Source organism: Neofelis nebulosa, chromosome 3 (assembly GCF_028018385.1).
Source record: "Neofelis nebulosa isolate mNeoNeb1 chromosome 3, mNeoNeb1.pri, whole genome shotgun sequence".
In the NCBI taxonomy this organism is placed as follows: domain Eukaryota; kingdom Metazoa; phylum Chordata; class Mammalia; order Carnivora; family Felidae; genus Neofelis; species Neofelis nebulosa.
Window position 1 is genome coordinate 102,889,531 of NC_080784.1, and position 19,052 is coordinate 102,908,582.

Below are 19,052 nucleotides of genomic sequence, written 5' to 3' on the forward strand. Positions count from 1 at the left end.
ATCTAATAATAAACTCACCTAAAATGGCACACCTGCCTGATACTTCAAGGTAACATTTCTCACAGGAAAGACCAAGAGCTCAAGGGTTAAAAGTCTCAGTTCTAACACTGACTTTGTCCGTAGACAAATCATGTATTCTCTCCACTGCTTAACTACCAATCAATTGAGAAAAAAATCCCTATCTCTAAGGACATTAATTCATTGAGAAGAACAGTCTCCACACTGTTGAAGATAACTATGATCTATATAAGACTTCAAAGACACATTACTTTATTTACTGCTACCTTGCTTCTTACAATTTAAAAAACTATTTAAAACATGTCTCTCACCTAGTTTCCTCAGAAGACAACCAGTCAGTTGTTCTTCATTAATATCCACATTTTTGTCACTATAAAGGGCAGGGGAAATAGAAATCAGCATCGAGTACACCAGAAACTAAAACGTAATATAAAATTACATATACATAGTTGTAATGCAGACCTAGTCACCTGGAAATGGTTTATACAATACTGGAATGATTTATGCTTTTCAGATATTTCTTATAGCCATGAAAAGATGATTTGCAACTTGGTGTCCTAATGACCTAAATCAATGTTCTTCAAAATATAGAGTACTATCCATTAGTGGATCATGAAATCATTTCAGTCAATCTCATCCAGCATTTTTTTAATAGAATACAAAATGTCAAAAGTACATCACACAAAGAAAGAGTAAATACTGCTTAGAAAAGCATTACTTTCTTATACATACATTCATACACATCTATATACTCATGTATACAGGTACACACGTGAGTACATGCGTGCACCATATTTGTGGATGTATACATATACTAGATCACAGTGAAATGTATTTTTCATTGTGTGTCATAGCCAACATTTGAAAAACACTGATATAAATTAACCATCCCTTTTCTGAAATTGCCTAGCTTGGAGAAAGGCTTTTACTCATAGATTACTTCACTTCCGTTCTATAATTTAGAATTTTATCTTTCTGGAAAATTAAGTCCTTATAGGACATTACCTGAAGAGGTACAAATAAGAAAAAGGGAGAGTAATAGTGTAATGGAATTTTATTCTGGAGAAAGGGCATGCCTACAGAAAAATGACAACCCTTTCTTCCAGCTAATGATTGTTTTTCAGAAAGGTTGCTTGAGTATAGGAAGTAGGTACATGTAAAAATCTTGTGAAGAAACATGTTCTTGGACAGTTCTCAGAATAGGTGCATTTTTCCTTATTCCCCGCATGTAAGTAGCCCATACCAGCAGAGGAGGCTACGGTTGTGAGGTCATCCAGAGATCGGTGGAAAAGTGATAGTTTAGCTCAAGAAGAGGTATATTAGCAGACCCATCTGGTCCAAATCTAAGCCTTGTTCTCCAATCACTTTGTCAGCAACAAACAAAACCAATAGTGTCAACTTCATTATTTGCAGATTCACCCACCTGCTACAATTTATTTGTAACCCCAAAATCAATACTAAAAGAGCTTGCCTAGTCATTCACGGACATGTGTAGAGCAGGCAAAACGATGGAGTCACTAAACACTTTCCTAGCTGAGGTTGAAAAAGAACTCTTGTTTTCATTCTTCCAGAGACAACAAGAAGATGGCAGAGATGGTAGGAGGCAGTGCAGTGTACAGCAGAAAGTGCAGCTCGTGGGTGAGCTGGAGATTTGAATCCTAACTGGTATCTGTCAGCGAGGTGGCCTCCGGCAAGTCACTCAACATTTCTGAACTACCACTTCTCTTTTATAAAATAAAGAAGTGAAAATCTATCAGAATGAGTTGTCTTGAGATTATAATGTATGGTAAGATATGTATATGTAAATATTTACACTAAATATGCACTAAATATAGTAAGGTTATTAGCATATGCTATTATATATAACATACGTTAAATATTTAAACATAAATATGTAACATTAAATATAAATATATACATACATTGCTAATGCAGTACTCACAGTAACTTTATAGAACATACTTAGCACTAAGAATGAGAATTGACTGTGTATTCTTACAGAGAGAAAAAAAAGAACAAGGGGGAAATTTCAAATCAAATGTATATATAAACTACACGGGAAATTGTATCTCCTTAAATGCTTAAATTCACTTCTGTTTATAGAACTCTGAAACCAGTTACATTTAAATCATTTCTATTTATTAAACTCTGAATAGAAGATATTCACAAACGAGTATAAGAATGGTAAAAATACTAAGTTTTGCTTTTAAAAAATGAATAGGTGCAGACAAAATTACTTCCACTAGAAGGAGCTCTAACCTTACTAATAAAATTTTTCAGAAGCAAACGAAGGGTATGATCCACAGATTAAAATTACTGATTTATCTTACTTGAAATTAAGTTTCTTGTCTAAGCTCTGCTGCCACATTTAAAACACAAGATTTTTTAATAAAATTGTAAAAACCAAGCTGCCATTTAAAACACATACAGTCCCTGTATAGTAAGTTATCGTCATCACCTAAGACTGCTGCGCCCTCAAGAGGTCACACTAGCTAGATCATCAAAAATCCAATCAACTGATGCCTGCAACCTGCAGCACTGCCTCAAGACACTCTAAAGATAAATACCATTTAATCTGTGTAGAACTACTACCTAACCCATAAAATAATGGGTAAGTTACTTCTCACCCAGGCCATTTCCTCATCTTTTAAAAAAAAATTTTTTTTTAATGTTTGTTTATTTCTGAGACAGAGACAAAGCGTGAGAGGGGGAGGGACAGAGAGAGAGGGAGACAGAATCAGAAGCAGGCTCCAGGCTCTGAGCTGTCAGCACAGAGCCCGATGCAGGGCTCAAACTCACAAACCGTGAGATCATGACCTGAGCCAAAGTCTGTCGCTCAACCGACTGAGCCACCCAGGCTCCCCTCTTCATCTTTAAGAAAGGGATAAATATGGGCACCTTGTAGATGTTCGGAGTATTAAATGAGAGAAGAAAAGGTGTGTATGCATGTGTGTGTGCTAGTACACAGCTGGTGCACAACACATGCTGAGTTTTCCTTTCCCCTCTTCCTTTTATTTTACTGTTTGCTAAAATGTTACTAAGTTCTCTGAAAAATGTTTCCTGGTTTATAAGAAAAAAAAAATATGCTAATGCTCAAGCTTGAAATCTATAAAACTATCAAAAGAGAAGAAAACATTTTAAAATCAAACTAATGACTGGAAAATGTTTTGTGATTCTTGCAAACAGAATATCCAAGACGACGAGTGATATACTTTAACTGCATTGATAAGGTGATTCAAACAATTAGTCTTTGATGAGGGACTTTCAAAATCTAATAAATACAACTGTTTTATTAGATTGAATAATCAATGAGTTAAAATATATAATCAGGTGCTTTGCTTGAACAGTCTTGATTAAAACTTATTTCTTGCCTATTCACGGTAATCTACTCCCTCCTTTACAACATCTCTGATTACACTGCAATCCAAGATGAAAACTACTGTGGAACATACATCGGTAATAATTCCTCTCACCAAAAAAATCAGGGCAGACTAATCACACAGCAATACAGTCTCTAGTCCATACATTATGTAGCACTCATCTAGCTTGTACTGTCTAATACAGTAGAACACTAGCCACTCGCCACGTGTGGCTATCGAGCACTTAAATGTGTCTAGTCCAAATTGAGGTGTGCTGGCAAGTTTAACAAACACAGTGGATTTTTTAAGACTTAGTTTGAGGGGCGCCTGGGTGGCTCAGTCGGTTAAGCGTCCGACTTCAGCTCAGGTCACGATCTCACGGTCCGCGAGTTCGAGCCCCGCGTCGGGCTCTGGGCTGATGGCTCAGAGCCTGGAGCCTGCTTCCGATTCTGTGTCTCCCTCTCTCTCTGCCCCTCCCCTGTTCATGCTGTGTCTCTCTCTGTCTCAAAAATAAATAAACGTTGAAAAAAAAAAAAAAGACTTAGTTTGAAAAACAGAATGGAAAATAACTTAACAGTTTTTTATAGTTATTACAAGTTAAAATAAAATGTTACAATTGGTGTAATACTAAATATTAATATTGAAATAATGACTAACTTACATATTAAATGAAATATTTCACCAACTTGATTTTCCTTCTTAAAAGTGGCTATCAGAAAATGCAAAATTATATATGTGGTTCACATTTGTGATTCTTGTTCTGTTTCTGCTGGGCAGCACTCATTTAGATTGTCACCAAAGAAAAGCACCAAACCTGAGTGTGACATCCATTTCCTCAGCCTGAAGCACCGCACCCAACAGAGGCTGGACTTGAATGGCATCACCAACGCTCACGCCCACATTCTTTTGCGCCGTTTCACTCAGGCCAACCTTGCCTCCAGGAAACCCTGCCACAGGCCAGGCTGTATAGACCTGCCCAGAACACAGGAAATAAAAATATAAGAAAATAAATATTCATAGAAATTCATTAATTTATAAGGCAGAAAACTAAGCACAACTAAGTATATGGATCTGCAAAACACAGTCCTCACCCCCAAAGGACTTACAATCTGACACAAGTTACAAAAAACTTTATTTATTTATTTATTTACTTACTTATTTACTTATTTTTGAGAGAGAGAGAGAGAGCATAAGTGGGAAGGGGCAGGGAGAGAGGGGAGCAGAAGATCAGAAGCGGGTTCTGTGCGGACAGCAGCGAGCTCAATGCAGGGCTCAAACTCACGAGCTGTGAGATCATGACCTGAGCCAAAGTCAGATGCTCAACCAACTGAGCCACCCACGTGCCCCCAAAAAACTTTTTAAATAAGTACTTAATTATGTCTTTTTGTGAAGATTAGGAATGATACCACGGTGAAATCAGTAGAAGATCTGAAAGGTAATTTACAAAAAAGAGACAAAGGCATTAACATGCAATAAGAAAATGGGAAAAAATACTAAAGACAAGCTAACTGTAAGCCTGGCACATAAACTTCATCCAGGAAGTAGTGAAGGAGCTGGCACAAGAGCTTCATGGGAACCTGGATCTCATTAGACTTAAATGTTAACGAGGAGAAGTGAAGATTTCCAGCTCCAGACAGTGGTCTGAGCTCACATATTTATAGTCTCCACAAAACACAGTGAAGAACTTTTTTTCTTTTTCTTTTTTAAGAATAATGAGGGGCACCTGGGTGGCTCAGTCGGTTAAGCGTCCGACTTCGGCTCAGGTCATGATCTCACGGTCCGTGAGTTCGAGCCCCGCGTCGGGCTCTGTGCTGACAGCTCAGAACCTGGAGCCTGTTTCAGATTCTGTCTCCCTCTTTCTCTGACCCTCCCCCATTCATACTCTGTCTCTCTCTGTCTCAAAAATAAAATGAACATTAAAAAAATTTTTTTGAATAAAAAAAAAGAATAATGAAAAGAATGAGAACTGTGCCATCAGCACCTAATAGATTTCAAATCATTTTCAGAGGATGCCACTGGATGAGAGAACACTGACTAATCAAGCAGCAGAAGACATAGCAGAGGCAGAGGCCAGCAGCAGGAAAGACCAACCTGGCAAAAATGAACCTTTCTGGGTTTCGAGCCTCAAATATAATGAATAACAATAAGAACAAACAGCTGAAAACAGGAAAAGTAATCACATATTCGTGATGACACTCATATTTGAGAGGACAGTCATACTCCCAAACAACATTTCTATGAAGAAATACAATTAACAAACTGGAGGAGACAGGGCTGCTAGTGTGTGTCACCACCTTGGGAGAAAAGGCCTCTCTCTATATTATGACATTTAGAGGCTACTATTTCCAGGGTAGTCATAGATATCAAAGGAAGGAAAAGTTTATATAGATATGAGGGTCATTTAAAATATAGTTTTTCATTTATAACTTTGTTGAAAACTAAAATAAAAAACATCACAAATCTTTCTAAACTAAGGAAATGAAAAAGACTCTTACCTCTTGTTTTCCATCCAAACTGGTAAGCAACACTGGTCGACCTATACATATATTTGCAGATTTCATAGTGTTGAGTCCAAGTTGAACAAGGGAATTTTGGAATGTTTTAGGAACTCTGTCATCTACCAAAAAGGGAAAGAAAATTATTTTCATACTATTTTATAACTACTGAAATTAAAGCCTGCTTTCTGTTGGGAGTACATTAAAATCTTCTAGCCACATAACCAAATGAATGCACTTACCATACTCTGGAGAAAGCACAGTTCCGATCCTCTTTATTTTAATGAAAAGACTTAAAACCAAACCTTTCTAAGGGTCCACTGACTGACAGTTTGAGTGCTAACCAAAAGAGGATGTCTTATGGGGTAGGTATTAGTTTCCATCTTTTAAGAAATATGATCTCTAACTTTTTTAAGAACTGCACATACCTGCAACAAGGCTTTTCATACTTGCATAGCGACCTTTGTACTACAGATTCTAAGTTGAGTTGGCTACTAGTATTCAAAGGCTTGAGCTGGGGAACTGGCATTTGGTTCTGGAGGGTTAAGTTACATTTCCACTTCTGATCCACATGATAGCAATTCAAGAGTTTTCTTTTCTAATCCCAGGAACATATGGATAAAATAGGAACACAGGCCTTATTCCTTAGGCAAGTACACACTGACCAAAATGACCATTCTGCGTTTTCAACTTTGGCCAACGTAAGGGACCAGAATTCAGCCCAGCTGACGACACTTCTGAAAATGATGTGCTGATATGTCCACCCCCACCCAACCACCTCAAGTACACATTTGGTCCTTCTTTTGATTCTTTCAGCACTCAATGCTGTCAGATATTAGCATTTATCATCACAATATACATTTGTTTTTCAGTCTGACTTTCTCCTAAACCATGTGCTGCTTTGGCAGGAATTGGGTCAAATTCATCTTTGTATTTCCAATGCCTAGGAGTGCCAAATATAGCAGTCGCATAATAAACATCCATGAAATCAGTGAACGTACTAGATGGCTACACAGCATTTTACTTTTCAGCACAAAATCAATGAAACACTTACGAAATTTCAGCCTGTCACAAACTTTGTTACAAAATTTATTATTAGACACATAGACCATAATCATAGTTCTCTAATATTGGTGTTCCTTAATAATCAAAAAAAGGATACTTTGGGTTTAAAAGGAACTAAGTCAATAAAAATAAAATCATGAGGTATATCTAATCTAATTATTTTTTGCCACTACAAAATAACTACACAACACACTTATTTTCTGTCATCAGCTGAGAAAAACAAAGCATCTCACAGAGCTAAGATTAACAGTACTGAACACTTTATAAAATAAGCATATTTCACAATATGAGGCTGAAAAGAAATTCAACTTTCCTACGAGCATCAGGTCTCTTACATAGTTTACTCATCAATAACACCAAAGAATCCTTTTGATGACTTAATAATGTTCACTTTTCTGTCACTTCTTTCTTTCTAAACCTCAATGAATTACCATTCCCTCTTGAAAATTACCTCCCAGGTATATCCAGTCCTTGGCAAGACTATAGGTTTTCTTCTTCCTTCCATCCTATCCTGCACATTCACCATGCACCAGAATTTGACAAATCACAGGCTTCTCTAAATACTCCACTTCCTCCTTATCACCAATGAAGATCATGTTCAAACTCTCATTCACTGGCCTTATTTCCTAATACATCTCCACACATTCTCTTACAGTCCTCATTCCTCCAATACCATACTTTAAAAATATACCTCAACATCCACTTTCCCTATTAACTATATGTTATTGAGCACTTTATGTGCCAAATTAACTAATGAGACAGTAAAGGTCATTTCAAACAACCATCCACTCTTCAGTTGTTCTTTCAGCAAACATTTGCTATGTGCCCACATGGCCGATAATATGTTAGGCACTGGGAATACAAAGTGAACAAAAGCAGACAGTCCTTGGCCTCTCAGAGCTTATGATCTAATAGGATGAGGGAGTTATTAAACAATCACTGAATAATTCTGTAGTTGTAAACTAAGATTAATACAATGAAAGAATGACCAAGAGGGCGAGGAGAGCCTATAAAGTGGAATCTAATTGGGAAGAACCAGAGAACGCTTCTCCAAGGAAATAATGTTGAAATTCAGATCTGAAGGAAGAAGAGGAATTAACTAAATGAAGAGGGAATAAAGAGAATTCCTGACAAACAGAACAGCTTGTACAGAAAAGTACTGGACAGAAGGAAGAATTATATACCTGAGTACACGCAGAATGGCAGGAGACAAGAAGGGGCCATGTAAGGAAGGTCAAGACCTCCCAGGGAAGTAGGCTGATAGGAAGCTGCTGAGCTCCTGACAGCAACTGAAGATCACTTAGGGGTGAAAAGCAAGCTCATGACAAGATGTTCGTTTTTAAAGATCATTCTGGCTGCACAGTGGGGGGAAAAATGGGGAGTGGCTAGTGTAGTAGTCCAAGTGACAGATGATGGTGTTTGAGATCAAGGTAGAAACAGTGGTAATAAAGAAGAGGAACGTAGGTGATAAACAGAACTTGGTAGTGGACTGGATATGTGAGATCTGTGAAAGAGATGCCATGGATGACCCCTAGGATTCTGAATTTTACAATGGAAAATTGAACAGGTCCTGAGTTTGTTTTGTTGTGAAAATAGGAGTTTATGAGGTCAGTCTTTAAGTACCTTTGAAAAATCCAAAAGAAGAGGTATAGCGCAATGCTATACAAAGTGTGATCAGCAAACTATTTACCAGTTCATGAAAGGATAAATACAGAAAACAAGGGTTTACTTAGAAGCTTTTATTACAACTGGACAGACTAATCACATATCTGTTGAATCTAATAAAAATTTCTATTTTTAAATTTATTTTCCTAGTAATTTCTTTTTATTATATTTACAACAGCACTAAGCTTTACATACGATATTTTAAAAACTTCCTTACAAAGTTTTAGTATTGGTCTAGAAGACAACTGAACAAAGACTCAGAAATAGTATATTTTACAAATATAATTACAAAAATGATGAGGGTATAGATGGAAAACTATGGACATTGGATGAGCTTGCCCAAGAAAAATTTGTACAGAGAAAAAAAGGGTTTCAGGACTAAAAAACTGAAGAACTGAAACATCTGGCAGCCAAGTAGAAGATTATCCTGCAAAGGAAAGTGAAAAACTACGTACCAACAAAAGGACAGAGAAAAACTAGGAACACTTAATGACACATAAGTCAAAAATTAAACTATTTTTAGAAAAAGGAAATGGTAGACAACACCAAAAGTTGCTGAGAGGTCAAGTAAGGGAAGTAATGAAAAGCTGTCCATTGTATTTACCAACATGGATATGATCAGTGACCATGGCAGGGACAGTTTCCATGGAATGATGGAATGGATACCAAAAGAGAAATAGGCTAATTAAGAGGTGAGAAATGAGGAGATAGAGACTACTCCATTTAAGAAATTTGGCATAAGGGGCGCTTGGCTGGCTCAGTCAGTAAAGCATGCAATTCTTAATCTCCACGTTGTAAGATACAGTTCCATGTTGGGTGAAGGGATTATTTAAAAACCAAATCTTAAGGGGCACCTGGGTGGGTCAGTCAGTTAAGTATCTAACACTTGATTTCAGCTCAGGTCATGATCTCACAGTTGGTGGGTTCAAGCCCCACCTCGGGCTCTGTGCGGGCTCTGTGCACGCAGTACAGACCTGCTTGGGATTCTCTCTGTCCCTCTCTCTCTGCCTGTTCCCCCCCACACACACACACTCTCTCTATCTCAAAAATAAATAAATAAACTTTTTTTTTTAAAGCAAATCTTAAAAAAAAAATGGCAATGAAAGATGGACAGAGAGGGTGGTGATAAGAAGAAAATGTAGAACTTTTGTTTTGATTTAAAATGTAAGAGAAATCAGCAGGTTTAAATTTCAATAAAAAAGGGTCCAGTTAAAAAAGCGGTTGAATATGCAGGACAGAACAAGTTGTCCTCTGACCCCCTAAAGGAAACTGAAAACACCGTATTAACTCTAACATTGTGATTAGGATCAACATTAGGCAGAAGTAAAAATCTTGCCACTAGGTTTGCTGGTGATCTGTTTTCAACCCAGAAGCTTTACCAACTAAATAACTTTTCAGGCAAATCCGTTCTCTTAACTCAAGGGGGCTGGTATCTGAGATAATGGCTTCAGAGTCAAATACCGCCTACCACTTAGTAAACCTGTGGAACCTGGAGCCAATCACGTTAACTATTCTTCCTTTGTAAAATAGGCATAATGATACTGTACCTATCTTCCAGGGTTTCTGTGAAGATTAAATGAGATATATGTGTGACATAAGTAACCTACTGATAACAATAGTATGTAATTGATAGCTGTTATTAAATACCAGAACCTGTCTAACAAGAAAAAAAAAAACCTTAAAGGCTTTCATTCTCACAGACACAACGCTCTTAGGAAGATGCATCCACATCTTCACTGAACTGGGTGTCTAGTTTTCTGCTGTATGTATACCCTATACTCGCTAGCTTTAAGCAACTTCGCAGTTAAATATGTCGCTCATCTTAAACGAAGTAAAGTTTTTCAAGTATAACTTACAAATTCAAAACAATTCACAGAAGAGATGGCTTGACTTAGCCACGGATAAGCCGTTTCTGCCTGACTTCTTCAGTGTAGGCGTGGCTTCGGGCATCTTACAAAATTCTGTGCTACTCTCACACCTATGTCTCGACCAGTTTTCAGAAGCCTCTGCATCTTAACGGCGGCATCGCTAGGTCTACGCTTTCCCAGGTTGAGCCCCCGGCCTCAAGTCTCCCACCCAAAACTCTTTACCCTTTTCTAAAATGTTGGTCACCACCAGAGTCCCAGCCGCCGCCGCGGTGCCTGGCCCAGGAGGAGCCGAGGGCCCCGAAGAAGAGGAAGCAGAAGAGGGTGAGGTTGAACCATTCTCTGCGCTTCGATTCAGCCGTTTTCTGTTCTTCTTGGAAGACATGATCAGAAGGTAGCCTGAAAGAAGCAACTGCAAAGGCGGCTCAACGTGCGCGTTCCTCTGGAAGAAAAACTTCCGGGGCAGAAGTCAACGAGACTCCGCCCTTCACCGTAATCCCCAGAGTGGAGCGCAATTAGAGGGAGAACGGAGCGTTTTCAGAACTCGCCGTCTTTGAAGAAGCTGAAGAGGTTATGACTTTTACAAAGGAAGGTGGATTACGTAAACACAACCGTTATTTAGATTGTAAATTCCTGAGAGGATTTTTTTAAAATCTCTGCCTGCCTTCCCTATTCCTGGACAAACGTCTGTTGACTTAAAAACAGGTGGAAAAGTTTCTCCTCAGCTTTCCTGGAACCAGGCAAATTCCTGAGAGGACCTGGTGGACAGGACTTCGTGATCTCTTCGGTAAAGCGCTACGAAAGTGGCAACGTTAACTCAACTCTGAGATAGATGGGTGGCACTCTTCTAAAATTTATGGTAATGACCTCCGCTCCTGACCTAGGCGGAAGGTTGATTTTAGGGGCCTAACGAGTGGTCGAATGAGGACTTGAAGATGCCGCCATTTCTGAGCGGGCGTTTCTGGCGCGCGGTGTTCACGCGGACCCGCGGCGAAAGGCTCTGGGCAGGGCACCGCCGGGCCTCGGGCGGTCCGGGTTGCAGGTGGGACGCTCTCGCCGGAGCTGACGTGCTGCGAGCCGAGCCGGACAGATTCGGGGGTATCTCGGTGCCTCTGGAGCGGTTTCGCGCACTGGACCGCCTGGACGCCGCCTCTTTCCAGAAGGTCTTGCAGGGCAAGTGTGCCTTGGCCGAGGGGTTCCCTGCCTTCCTGAGCGTTTCTAATGAAGTAACAGGGTGTCCTGCGTCCACTAGTCATGCTCTCGGCGAATCAAGTAACGAGAGGGCAAATGTGACCTGTATCAGTTTCCCCTGTTTTGTTCTTGCTCCCTTTGCTGGGAGATTTCTGAGGCAGCTGGGTGAAATGGTGACTATTCTAGACTTTGAGATCGGCAGCACTAGTTTCTGGTAACCTTTCTAGCGTGTGACCTTCGGCAAGTTCTGTAAACTACCATTTCCCCTTCCATAAAACTGGTTAGCAACAAATAGGATTGCTGAGGGTGAAGTTGGATAATGCATGTAAAGTGCTTAGCACGGTATCTGTCACATACTTAACGCTCAGTAGGTGTTAATATTATTTCATTATTATTGACTATCATTTACTGATCCTTAGTTATGCGGAGCACTTTGCCCTAGACAAAACTATACAGGTGGTGGACAGTGAGTGGACCAGAGAGGTTCGAAGTGGTCAGTTTTGTACACAAATTGGATCAGGCTGACTCATCAAAAACTAGAGTTTGCTTCTAAAACAGCGACGAGTCTTTTATGATTAACCAATGAGCATGGTGGGCTGTTTCGGTCTTAAATAAGAAAACTCTTCACTCTTCTTGAACCTCAAGTCCAAAGATAAGATAGCAAGCTTGGGTGGAGGAGCCTTCATTATGAGAGAAGCCTGTGATTTGCCTGGAGTTTTTCAAACTGCCCATGACGGTCCTTATGTTCGAATTGAAGGCATAGCGTAGAAATTCAGCCATTGAAAGATCTTCTCTTAAAGGAAACTTCAGATAATCTTTATCCTATTGCACAACATGGGAAGTGAGCATCTGTATTAATATAATTGAGCTAGTTATTTCATTCTTTAATTATTCTCACTCCCAAACTACATACCTGTTCACCTCATTTCTCTATTCATGAATAATTGCTGATTTCGACAATATCAGCAGTAGGAGAATCAAATCAGTGTTCATCCTCTAATATGTCTGCGTATGTGTGGGTAGAGACTGGTATTTATCGCACACACTTGTCACTGGCCAGGTGATTAAAGCACTACCTTAGCCAACAAAGCAAAACAGGAGGATTGGGGTTGGAGTCACACATCCAGGTTTCAAGTCCCAAGTTCTGCCAGGTGCTTACCCAGGCATTAGACAAATCACCACTGAAAAATTTGCCTCTTAGGTTGCTTATGCAAGTAATGCCAGCCCTTTTTACTTTACTGGATAGATGTGGTGATCTAAGATAAATTATATGAAACTAGTTTATAATCTGTGTAGTACCATGTACCTATAGTCTTTAATAAAACATTCTATTACATTTATGAATTGTATTGCTAGACACTGGTTTAAGAACTTCACAGATAATCATTTAATCCTCATAACGATTCTGTGCGGTAGATACTTTTACCTCTATTTTAAAGGTGATGGTACTGAGGCACAGAGAGATTAACTTCCCTAGGCTCTAGCTCTAGAATCTGTTCTTAATGCATTATGTTGTCTCTAAGAGTTAGTGCAAATTTTGTTAACTATGTCAAACTTGAGCTTTTTCACTCAATTGGAATGATTGGGGAAGATATGGGAAATTTCTGGAATGAGAGAAACATCCTATAATCTTTATTGGAGTGGGTTACACAGGTGTATGCATATGTCAGAACTCATTAAATGTACACTTAAGATTTGTGCACTTCACTTTTTGTAATTGTGTGTCAATTTTTAAAAGATTTAATCGGAAAAAGAGGGAGGTGAGAAGGATCTGACTCCATAGCCCCAAATCAAGAAGTCTTTATGAAAGGCTCCTATGTATTTTCACCTTGTTAGGTACATTGACTTTTAAAGAGGTAGAGAACATGGTCCTTAACAGTCACTTACTGCACATCTGGAGAAGAGAAGAGGGAAAGGAATTTAACCATTAAATAAATAATCAAGCCTTCCTACTACCACACACACACACTTTGCAAGATTATTGTAAAGATTAAGTGAGATGATGGATAGAAAAAGTGATTTGAGAAGTTTTTCTAAAACTGCAGTATTCTTAAAAAATAAAAAAGGGTGGGGGGGGGTTGCTGGGTGGCTCAGTAGGTTAAGCATCTGACCCTTGGTTTCAGCTGGTCATGATCTCACAGTTGGTGAAATCAAGCCTGGGGTTGAGCTCTGTTCTGACAGCATAGAGCCTGCTTGGGATTCTCTCTCTCTCTCTCTCTCTCTCTCTCTCTCTCTCTCTCTCTCTCTCTCTCTGCCCCTCCCCTGCTTATGCATGCTCTCTGTCTCTCAAACATTGAAAAAAAACAAAACTGCAGTATTCTTCACTCATAAATTAAGGTCAATAATACTTGCCTTTCAGGGTTGTGAGAACTTAATGAGGTATTATATGTAGAGTGTCTAGAACTTAGTAAGGACTAAATATTAGCATCTTTTCCCCCTGGCTCAATCTTAAGTAATAAAGCAAGAGAATTTACAGAAGTCAAAAACAGAAAAATGTATGTTCATCTTGGTATTATTTATAATAAGAATTAGAAATAATCCAAATATCCAAGAGTAGGAGGTTGGTTAAGTAGCTTTTGGTACACCTATCTGAGGAAAATTATGTAGTCATTAAAAATTTATGTTCATTAAAAATTTTAATGACATAGCAAAATGTTTACATTTTATGTCATAAAGACATGCTGTAAATTATATGTGGTATGATGTCAATTCCAATGTTCATGGGAAAATGTCAACATTTAAATGTTTATCTCTGCATTCTATTAAGATAATGAAGTTTTAATTTCATTATACTTTATTTTCAAAATTTCCCAGAACTAGTATATATTATTTAAAAACAAAGTTAGGGTTTTAACCACCTTGAAATTTATAAGCCAAAAATATTATCACAGAACTCTTAAAGAAAGAATAAATAGAAGCCCATAATGGTCGTTTATAAAGATTAAAACTAAGGATGTTAAGGGGCGCCTGGGTGGCGCAGTCGGTTAAGCGTCCGACTTCAGCCAGGTCACGATCTCGCGGTCCGTGAGTTCGAGCCCCGCGTCAGGCTCTGAGCCAAACAGGCGGAGCCTGTTTCCGATTCTGTGTCTCCCTCTCTCTCTGCCCCTCCCCCGTTCATGCTCTGTCTCTCTCTGTCCCAAAAATAAATAAAAAACGTTGAAAAAAAAAAAATTAAAAAAAAAAAAAACTAAGGATGTTAAAAGGAACAGCATCAAAACGGAACCAATTATGTGCCAAGCATTGTGTCAGTTGTTACATTTTGGGATCCCCTGCCCCATTCTCCCAGGTAATTACAAGGTGAGGTGGATGCTTTAAGATGGCTTTTTGGAAGAGGTGACACCTTGAGATGAGTTTTTATTTCTCCCACTTCTTTCACTGGAAAATACTTACAGATTTTTCTCATCTGCATTTTAGCTGCAATACAGCAATGGAGGTCAGAAGGTAGAATAGCAGTATGGCTGCACATTCCCATCCTCCAAAGCCAATTTATTGCCCCTGCTGCTTCCCTGGGTTTCTGCTTTCACCATGCAGAGTCGGATTCATCCACACTGACACTGTGGCTGGGAGAAGGACCCAGCAGATTACCAGGATATGCGACACATCAAGTAGGAGTTGCAGGTCAGTTTCAAACTAACATTTTAGAGGTTCACTCCATTAGAGGTTCACTCTATTTTTTTCTTACAGCTAAGCGATAGTTTATTCATGTCTAATGAATGATTTGATGAAGTGATTATCCTCCTTGGGACTATTGAGTAGTGCTTTAAATAAATGAACTTTGCCTTCTGAATTGGCAGAGGACAGCACAAGAGAACAAGTTTGGTGTTTAGTTTTCCAGAGGATACATTTGAACAGTCTTACACAGGTATTTGAACTTAACTACTGAAATAGTAACACTGAATTGGGATCAGGGAATAAATTCATTACAGTAAAGCATATTAGGGTAAAATAAAAGGTAACTTTTAGGTTAAATTTAAGGTAAAGCAAAGATGTTTGATGATTTGAACATTACTTCTTAAAGATATTTACATTAAGTTACAGTGCCAAACAGTTGTTTAAAATAGCATAATTTAAGTATATTATGGAATTTTCAAGTCACTGATTCACTTCAGAGACATAGTCTTGAGAGAAGATTTGCTTTCGATTAATTGCAGGTGCATCAGAATCAACTGGAGAGCTTGCTGAAAACACACTGCTGGGCCCCACACCAAGAGTTTTTAATATCGTTGTGGGGTGTTGCCAGAGAATTTGCATTTCTAAGAAATTATCTGCAGCTGCTATTGATATCGGTGCTGGTCCCTAAACCATCCTTTAGGGAACCAGGGTTAAAAAAATTTCTAGATTTCTAGGGGCGCCTGGCTAGCTCAGTCGATTGGGTGTTCAACTTTGGCTCAGGTCATGATCTCACAGCTCATGCGTTCAAGCCCCACGTCATGCTCTGTACTGACAGCTCAGAGCCTGGAGCCCGCTTCCGATTCTGTGTCTCCCTCTTTCTCTGCCCCTCACCTGTTGATTCTCTCTCTCTTACTCTCTCTCTCAAAAATAAACATTAATTTTTTTTTTTTAATTACTAGAATTCTAGAAAACTGAAATAGTAAAAGACGCCTCATGACTTAAATGAAAACAGTATTATATGTAAATTAGTAATTTGACCAATAATTGTATTTGCCTTCATATAATTTATAAGAGTTTTTTGAGGTAGTTTGCACCTTTGAAATTAAAAAGAAGTTGTTCAAGGATGTCTAATGTTTTCTCTGTCCATGATCTCGCTTCCCTGTAGCAAGTAGAGGCATTTAGAAATTTCCATTCAACTCTACTTCAAAAGACTACTTGATAATTTGATAGCACCTTCACACTACATTAGAAAGTCATACCGACAATTATCAATTCATTGGTAACAGATTTTTAAATTAGACTTTTAAATCCAGTTATTACTGCAGAATTGGTAATATATGTATACAGAGTATCCTATGAAGCCCTTGTTTATAACTAAATATTATAGTTAAGATATACCATAGGATGGGGCGCCTGGGTGGCTCAGTCGGTTAAGCATCCGACTTCAGCCAGGTCACGATCTCGCGGTCCGTGAGTTCGAGCCCCGCGTCAGGCTCTGGGCTGATGGCTCGGAGCCTGGAGCCTGTTTCCGATTCTGTGTCTCCCTCTCTCTCTGCCCCTCCCCCGTTCATGCTCTGTCTCTCTCTCTGTCCCAAAAATAAATAAAAAACGTTGAAAAAAAAAAATTTTTTAAAAAATAAATAAATAAAAAGATATACCATAGGAGTTCCAGAAGTGAGAGATCAAGAACTTGAGCAATCTTGAAGTGTAACTATGATCTACATGAAGTGGCTATTGCGGGTGGCGATGAAATCATGTAAGAAATTGTTCTGAAAAGCTACAATGTTTTTTAGGTGAAGGGAGAAGAGCTGACATTTATTGATATAAGCAACAGAAAGAAGGTGTGTCTGGTGAACATAACACCCCAAAATATGCCACTTTGATTATTTTGAGCTTGAGAAACACTAGATATAGCAAGGGTCTTCTGCCTGCCCCTTTTTACATAAAAGTAGGGCATAAATTTCTTGTACCAGGAAATTTCTTGTATCATGGAAGATGGGGAGTTGACACCAAGATGAGTCTGTACAAATAAACCTTACTAAAATAACCTTTGTATTCCCATTAGTTTCCCCCATATATGTCCTCGTCGTTTTCCCACAATTTACCTCCCTTAGCTCAAACCCTTTTTTCTGTGGTCTTGTCATGTCCCCATAATTTATTGCTGTTTGTTAAAATGGTATATATGCCTGTGGGTCTGACCACTTTTTTGGGATTTTCACTTCTTTTTATCAAGTCCTCCATCATCACCCCAGGCCAAGTAAACCTCACATAAAATGTTTATATTTTTTCCTCCATTAATCTATCTTTGGTGAGTTCAATTCTCAGCCCTAGACACAAAACCTAAGTGGGTAGGGGGAGAATCTTTCCTTCCCTACACTGGAATGGAGTGACCTATGGCTTTGTTACTGTTCTTAAATCACAGCAAGCTGTCTCAGCCTCAGAGCTTTCACACTTACTGGCTCCTCTTCCTGCAGTGCTTTTTCCCAGGGTTTTGTTTATCTAGCTCTTTGGAGCTGAAGTTTCTGCTCCAGCAACTTCTCAAAAATCTTCTGACCTTCCTGTCTAAAATAGAGTCCTCCTGCATGCCATCATCCTTGGTCCCTTTATCCAGGTCTGTTTTTCTCTATAGCACTTACCACAATTTGAAATTCTGTCATGTACTTCATTTCCCCCACAATAATATAAACTCCATGAAGGCAGATATTTTGTCTTTTCCACCACTGTATTGTCAGGTTCAAAACAGTGTCTGGCATAAAGTACATGATCAATAAATATTTCTTGAATGAATAATTGGATAGCTCTTCAAGTGGAAACATGAGACCCCAGAGAACACAATTGTATGGGGAAGGGACATTGTTGCACAGTGAGAAGAATACCAACTCAGAATCCAGACAGTTTTAGCGCCGTGTGAACTTGGGCACTCAAAATAAAACCACTCACACAATTATTATGAGTAATACCTGAGATAATGCACATAAAGCACTAATCATAATATGATAATCTCTATTTAATCCCTGATCTTTGTGTTGATTTAACTTTTAAGTTGTGACCAGCAGGGGTCGCTCACATTGTGCTTTAGCAGTGTTAGGTTTGTCTTTGAAATACTTTGCTCATGTTTAAAATTCATTAGGGAAAAGTACACTTTGAGTAATCACAAATTATTAAAATTTAAGAGTAGGTTTCCTTGCCATTTCTTTGGTATTCTAACCCTTGTAAAGTCCAATTCAATTAATATAATTTATATTTTCTAATAGAAACCAACATTAACGTTAATTATATCTCACTGGTTTTCCTTCTTTTCTTTTTTTTTTTTTCAACGTTTTTTATTTATTTTTGGGACAGAGAGAGACAGAGCATCAACGGGGGAGGGGCAGAGAGAGGGAGACACAGAATCGGAAACAGGCTCCAGGCTCCGAGCCATCAGCCCAGAGCCTGACACGGGGCTCGAACTCACGGACCGCGAGATCGTGACCTGGCTGAAGTCGGACGCTTAACCGACTGCGCCACCCAGGCGCCCCTGGTTTTCCTTCTTTTAAACATTAAATGTGGTGTTTTCATTTCAGAGAAATTTGTCATTCCTTATATTATACATAGCTATCCTCTTCTATATTTTATTGCAACATAAAATGTTTGCAATCACCTCATGTTGTATATAATTTGTTTTTTATTTACTTATTACCTCCTTATACTCTGGTTTCTCTTCAGATCGTATAAATCTTTTGCCTTTTACTTATTACCTCCTCATACACACACCAGAATGTGAGCCCATCAAGGATTGGGAA

General features: G+C 38.7%; 2 protein-coding genes across 6 annotated transcripts in view; one reads left to right on the top strand and one right to left on the bottom strand.

Annotated features, from left to right (window-relative positions):
* AFG2A (AFG2 AAA ATPase homolog A) overlaps positions 1-10,927 on the bottom strand; it is a 364,625-nt gene extending 353,698 nt beyond the window's left edge. For 3 of the 4 annotated variants that reach the window (XM_058721439.1, XM_058721442.1, XM_058721441.1), the window contains exons 1-4: positions 10,693-10,927; positions 5,873-5,994; positions 4,192-4,349; positions 330-388 (exon numbers count right to left, since the gene is read on the bottom strand). In XM_058721439.1, the coding sequence (XP_058577422.1) occupies positions 330-388; positions 4,192-4,349; positions 5,873-5,994; positions 10,693-10,852 (499 nt within the window). In that variant the 5' untranslated portion in view covers positions 10,853-10,927. The remainder of the gene's footprint in view (positions 1-329; positions 389-4,191; positions 4,350-5,872; positions 5,995-10,692) is intronic. The other variant, XM_058721440.1, reaches the window with a different exon arrangement.
* A 420-nt stretch (positions 10,928-11,347) lies between these two features.
* The window catches only part of NUDT6 (nudix hydrolase 6), a 40,681-nt gene continuing 32,976 nt past the window's right edge, over positions 11,348-19,052 (top strand). Inside the window, exons 1-2 of one of the 2 annotated variants that reach the window (XM_058721448.1) lie at positions 11,348-11,640; positions 15,073-15,276. In XM_058721448.1, coding sequence (XP_058577431.1) covers positions 11,403-11,640; positions 15,073-15,276 — 442 coding nt within the window. In that variant the 5' untranslated portion in view covers positions 11,348-11,402. The remainder of the gene's footprint in view (positions 11,641-15,072; positions 15,277-19,052) is intronic. The other variant, XM_058721447.1, reaches the window with a different exon arrangement.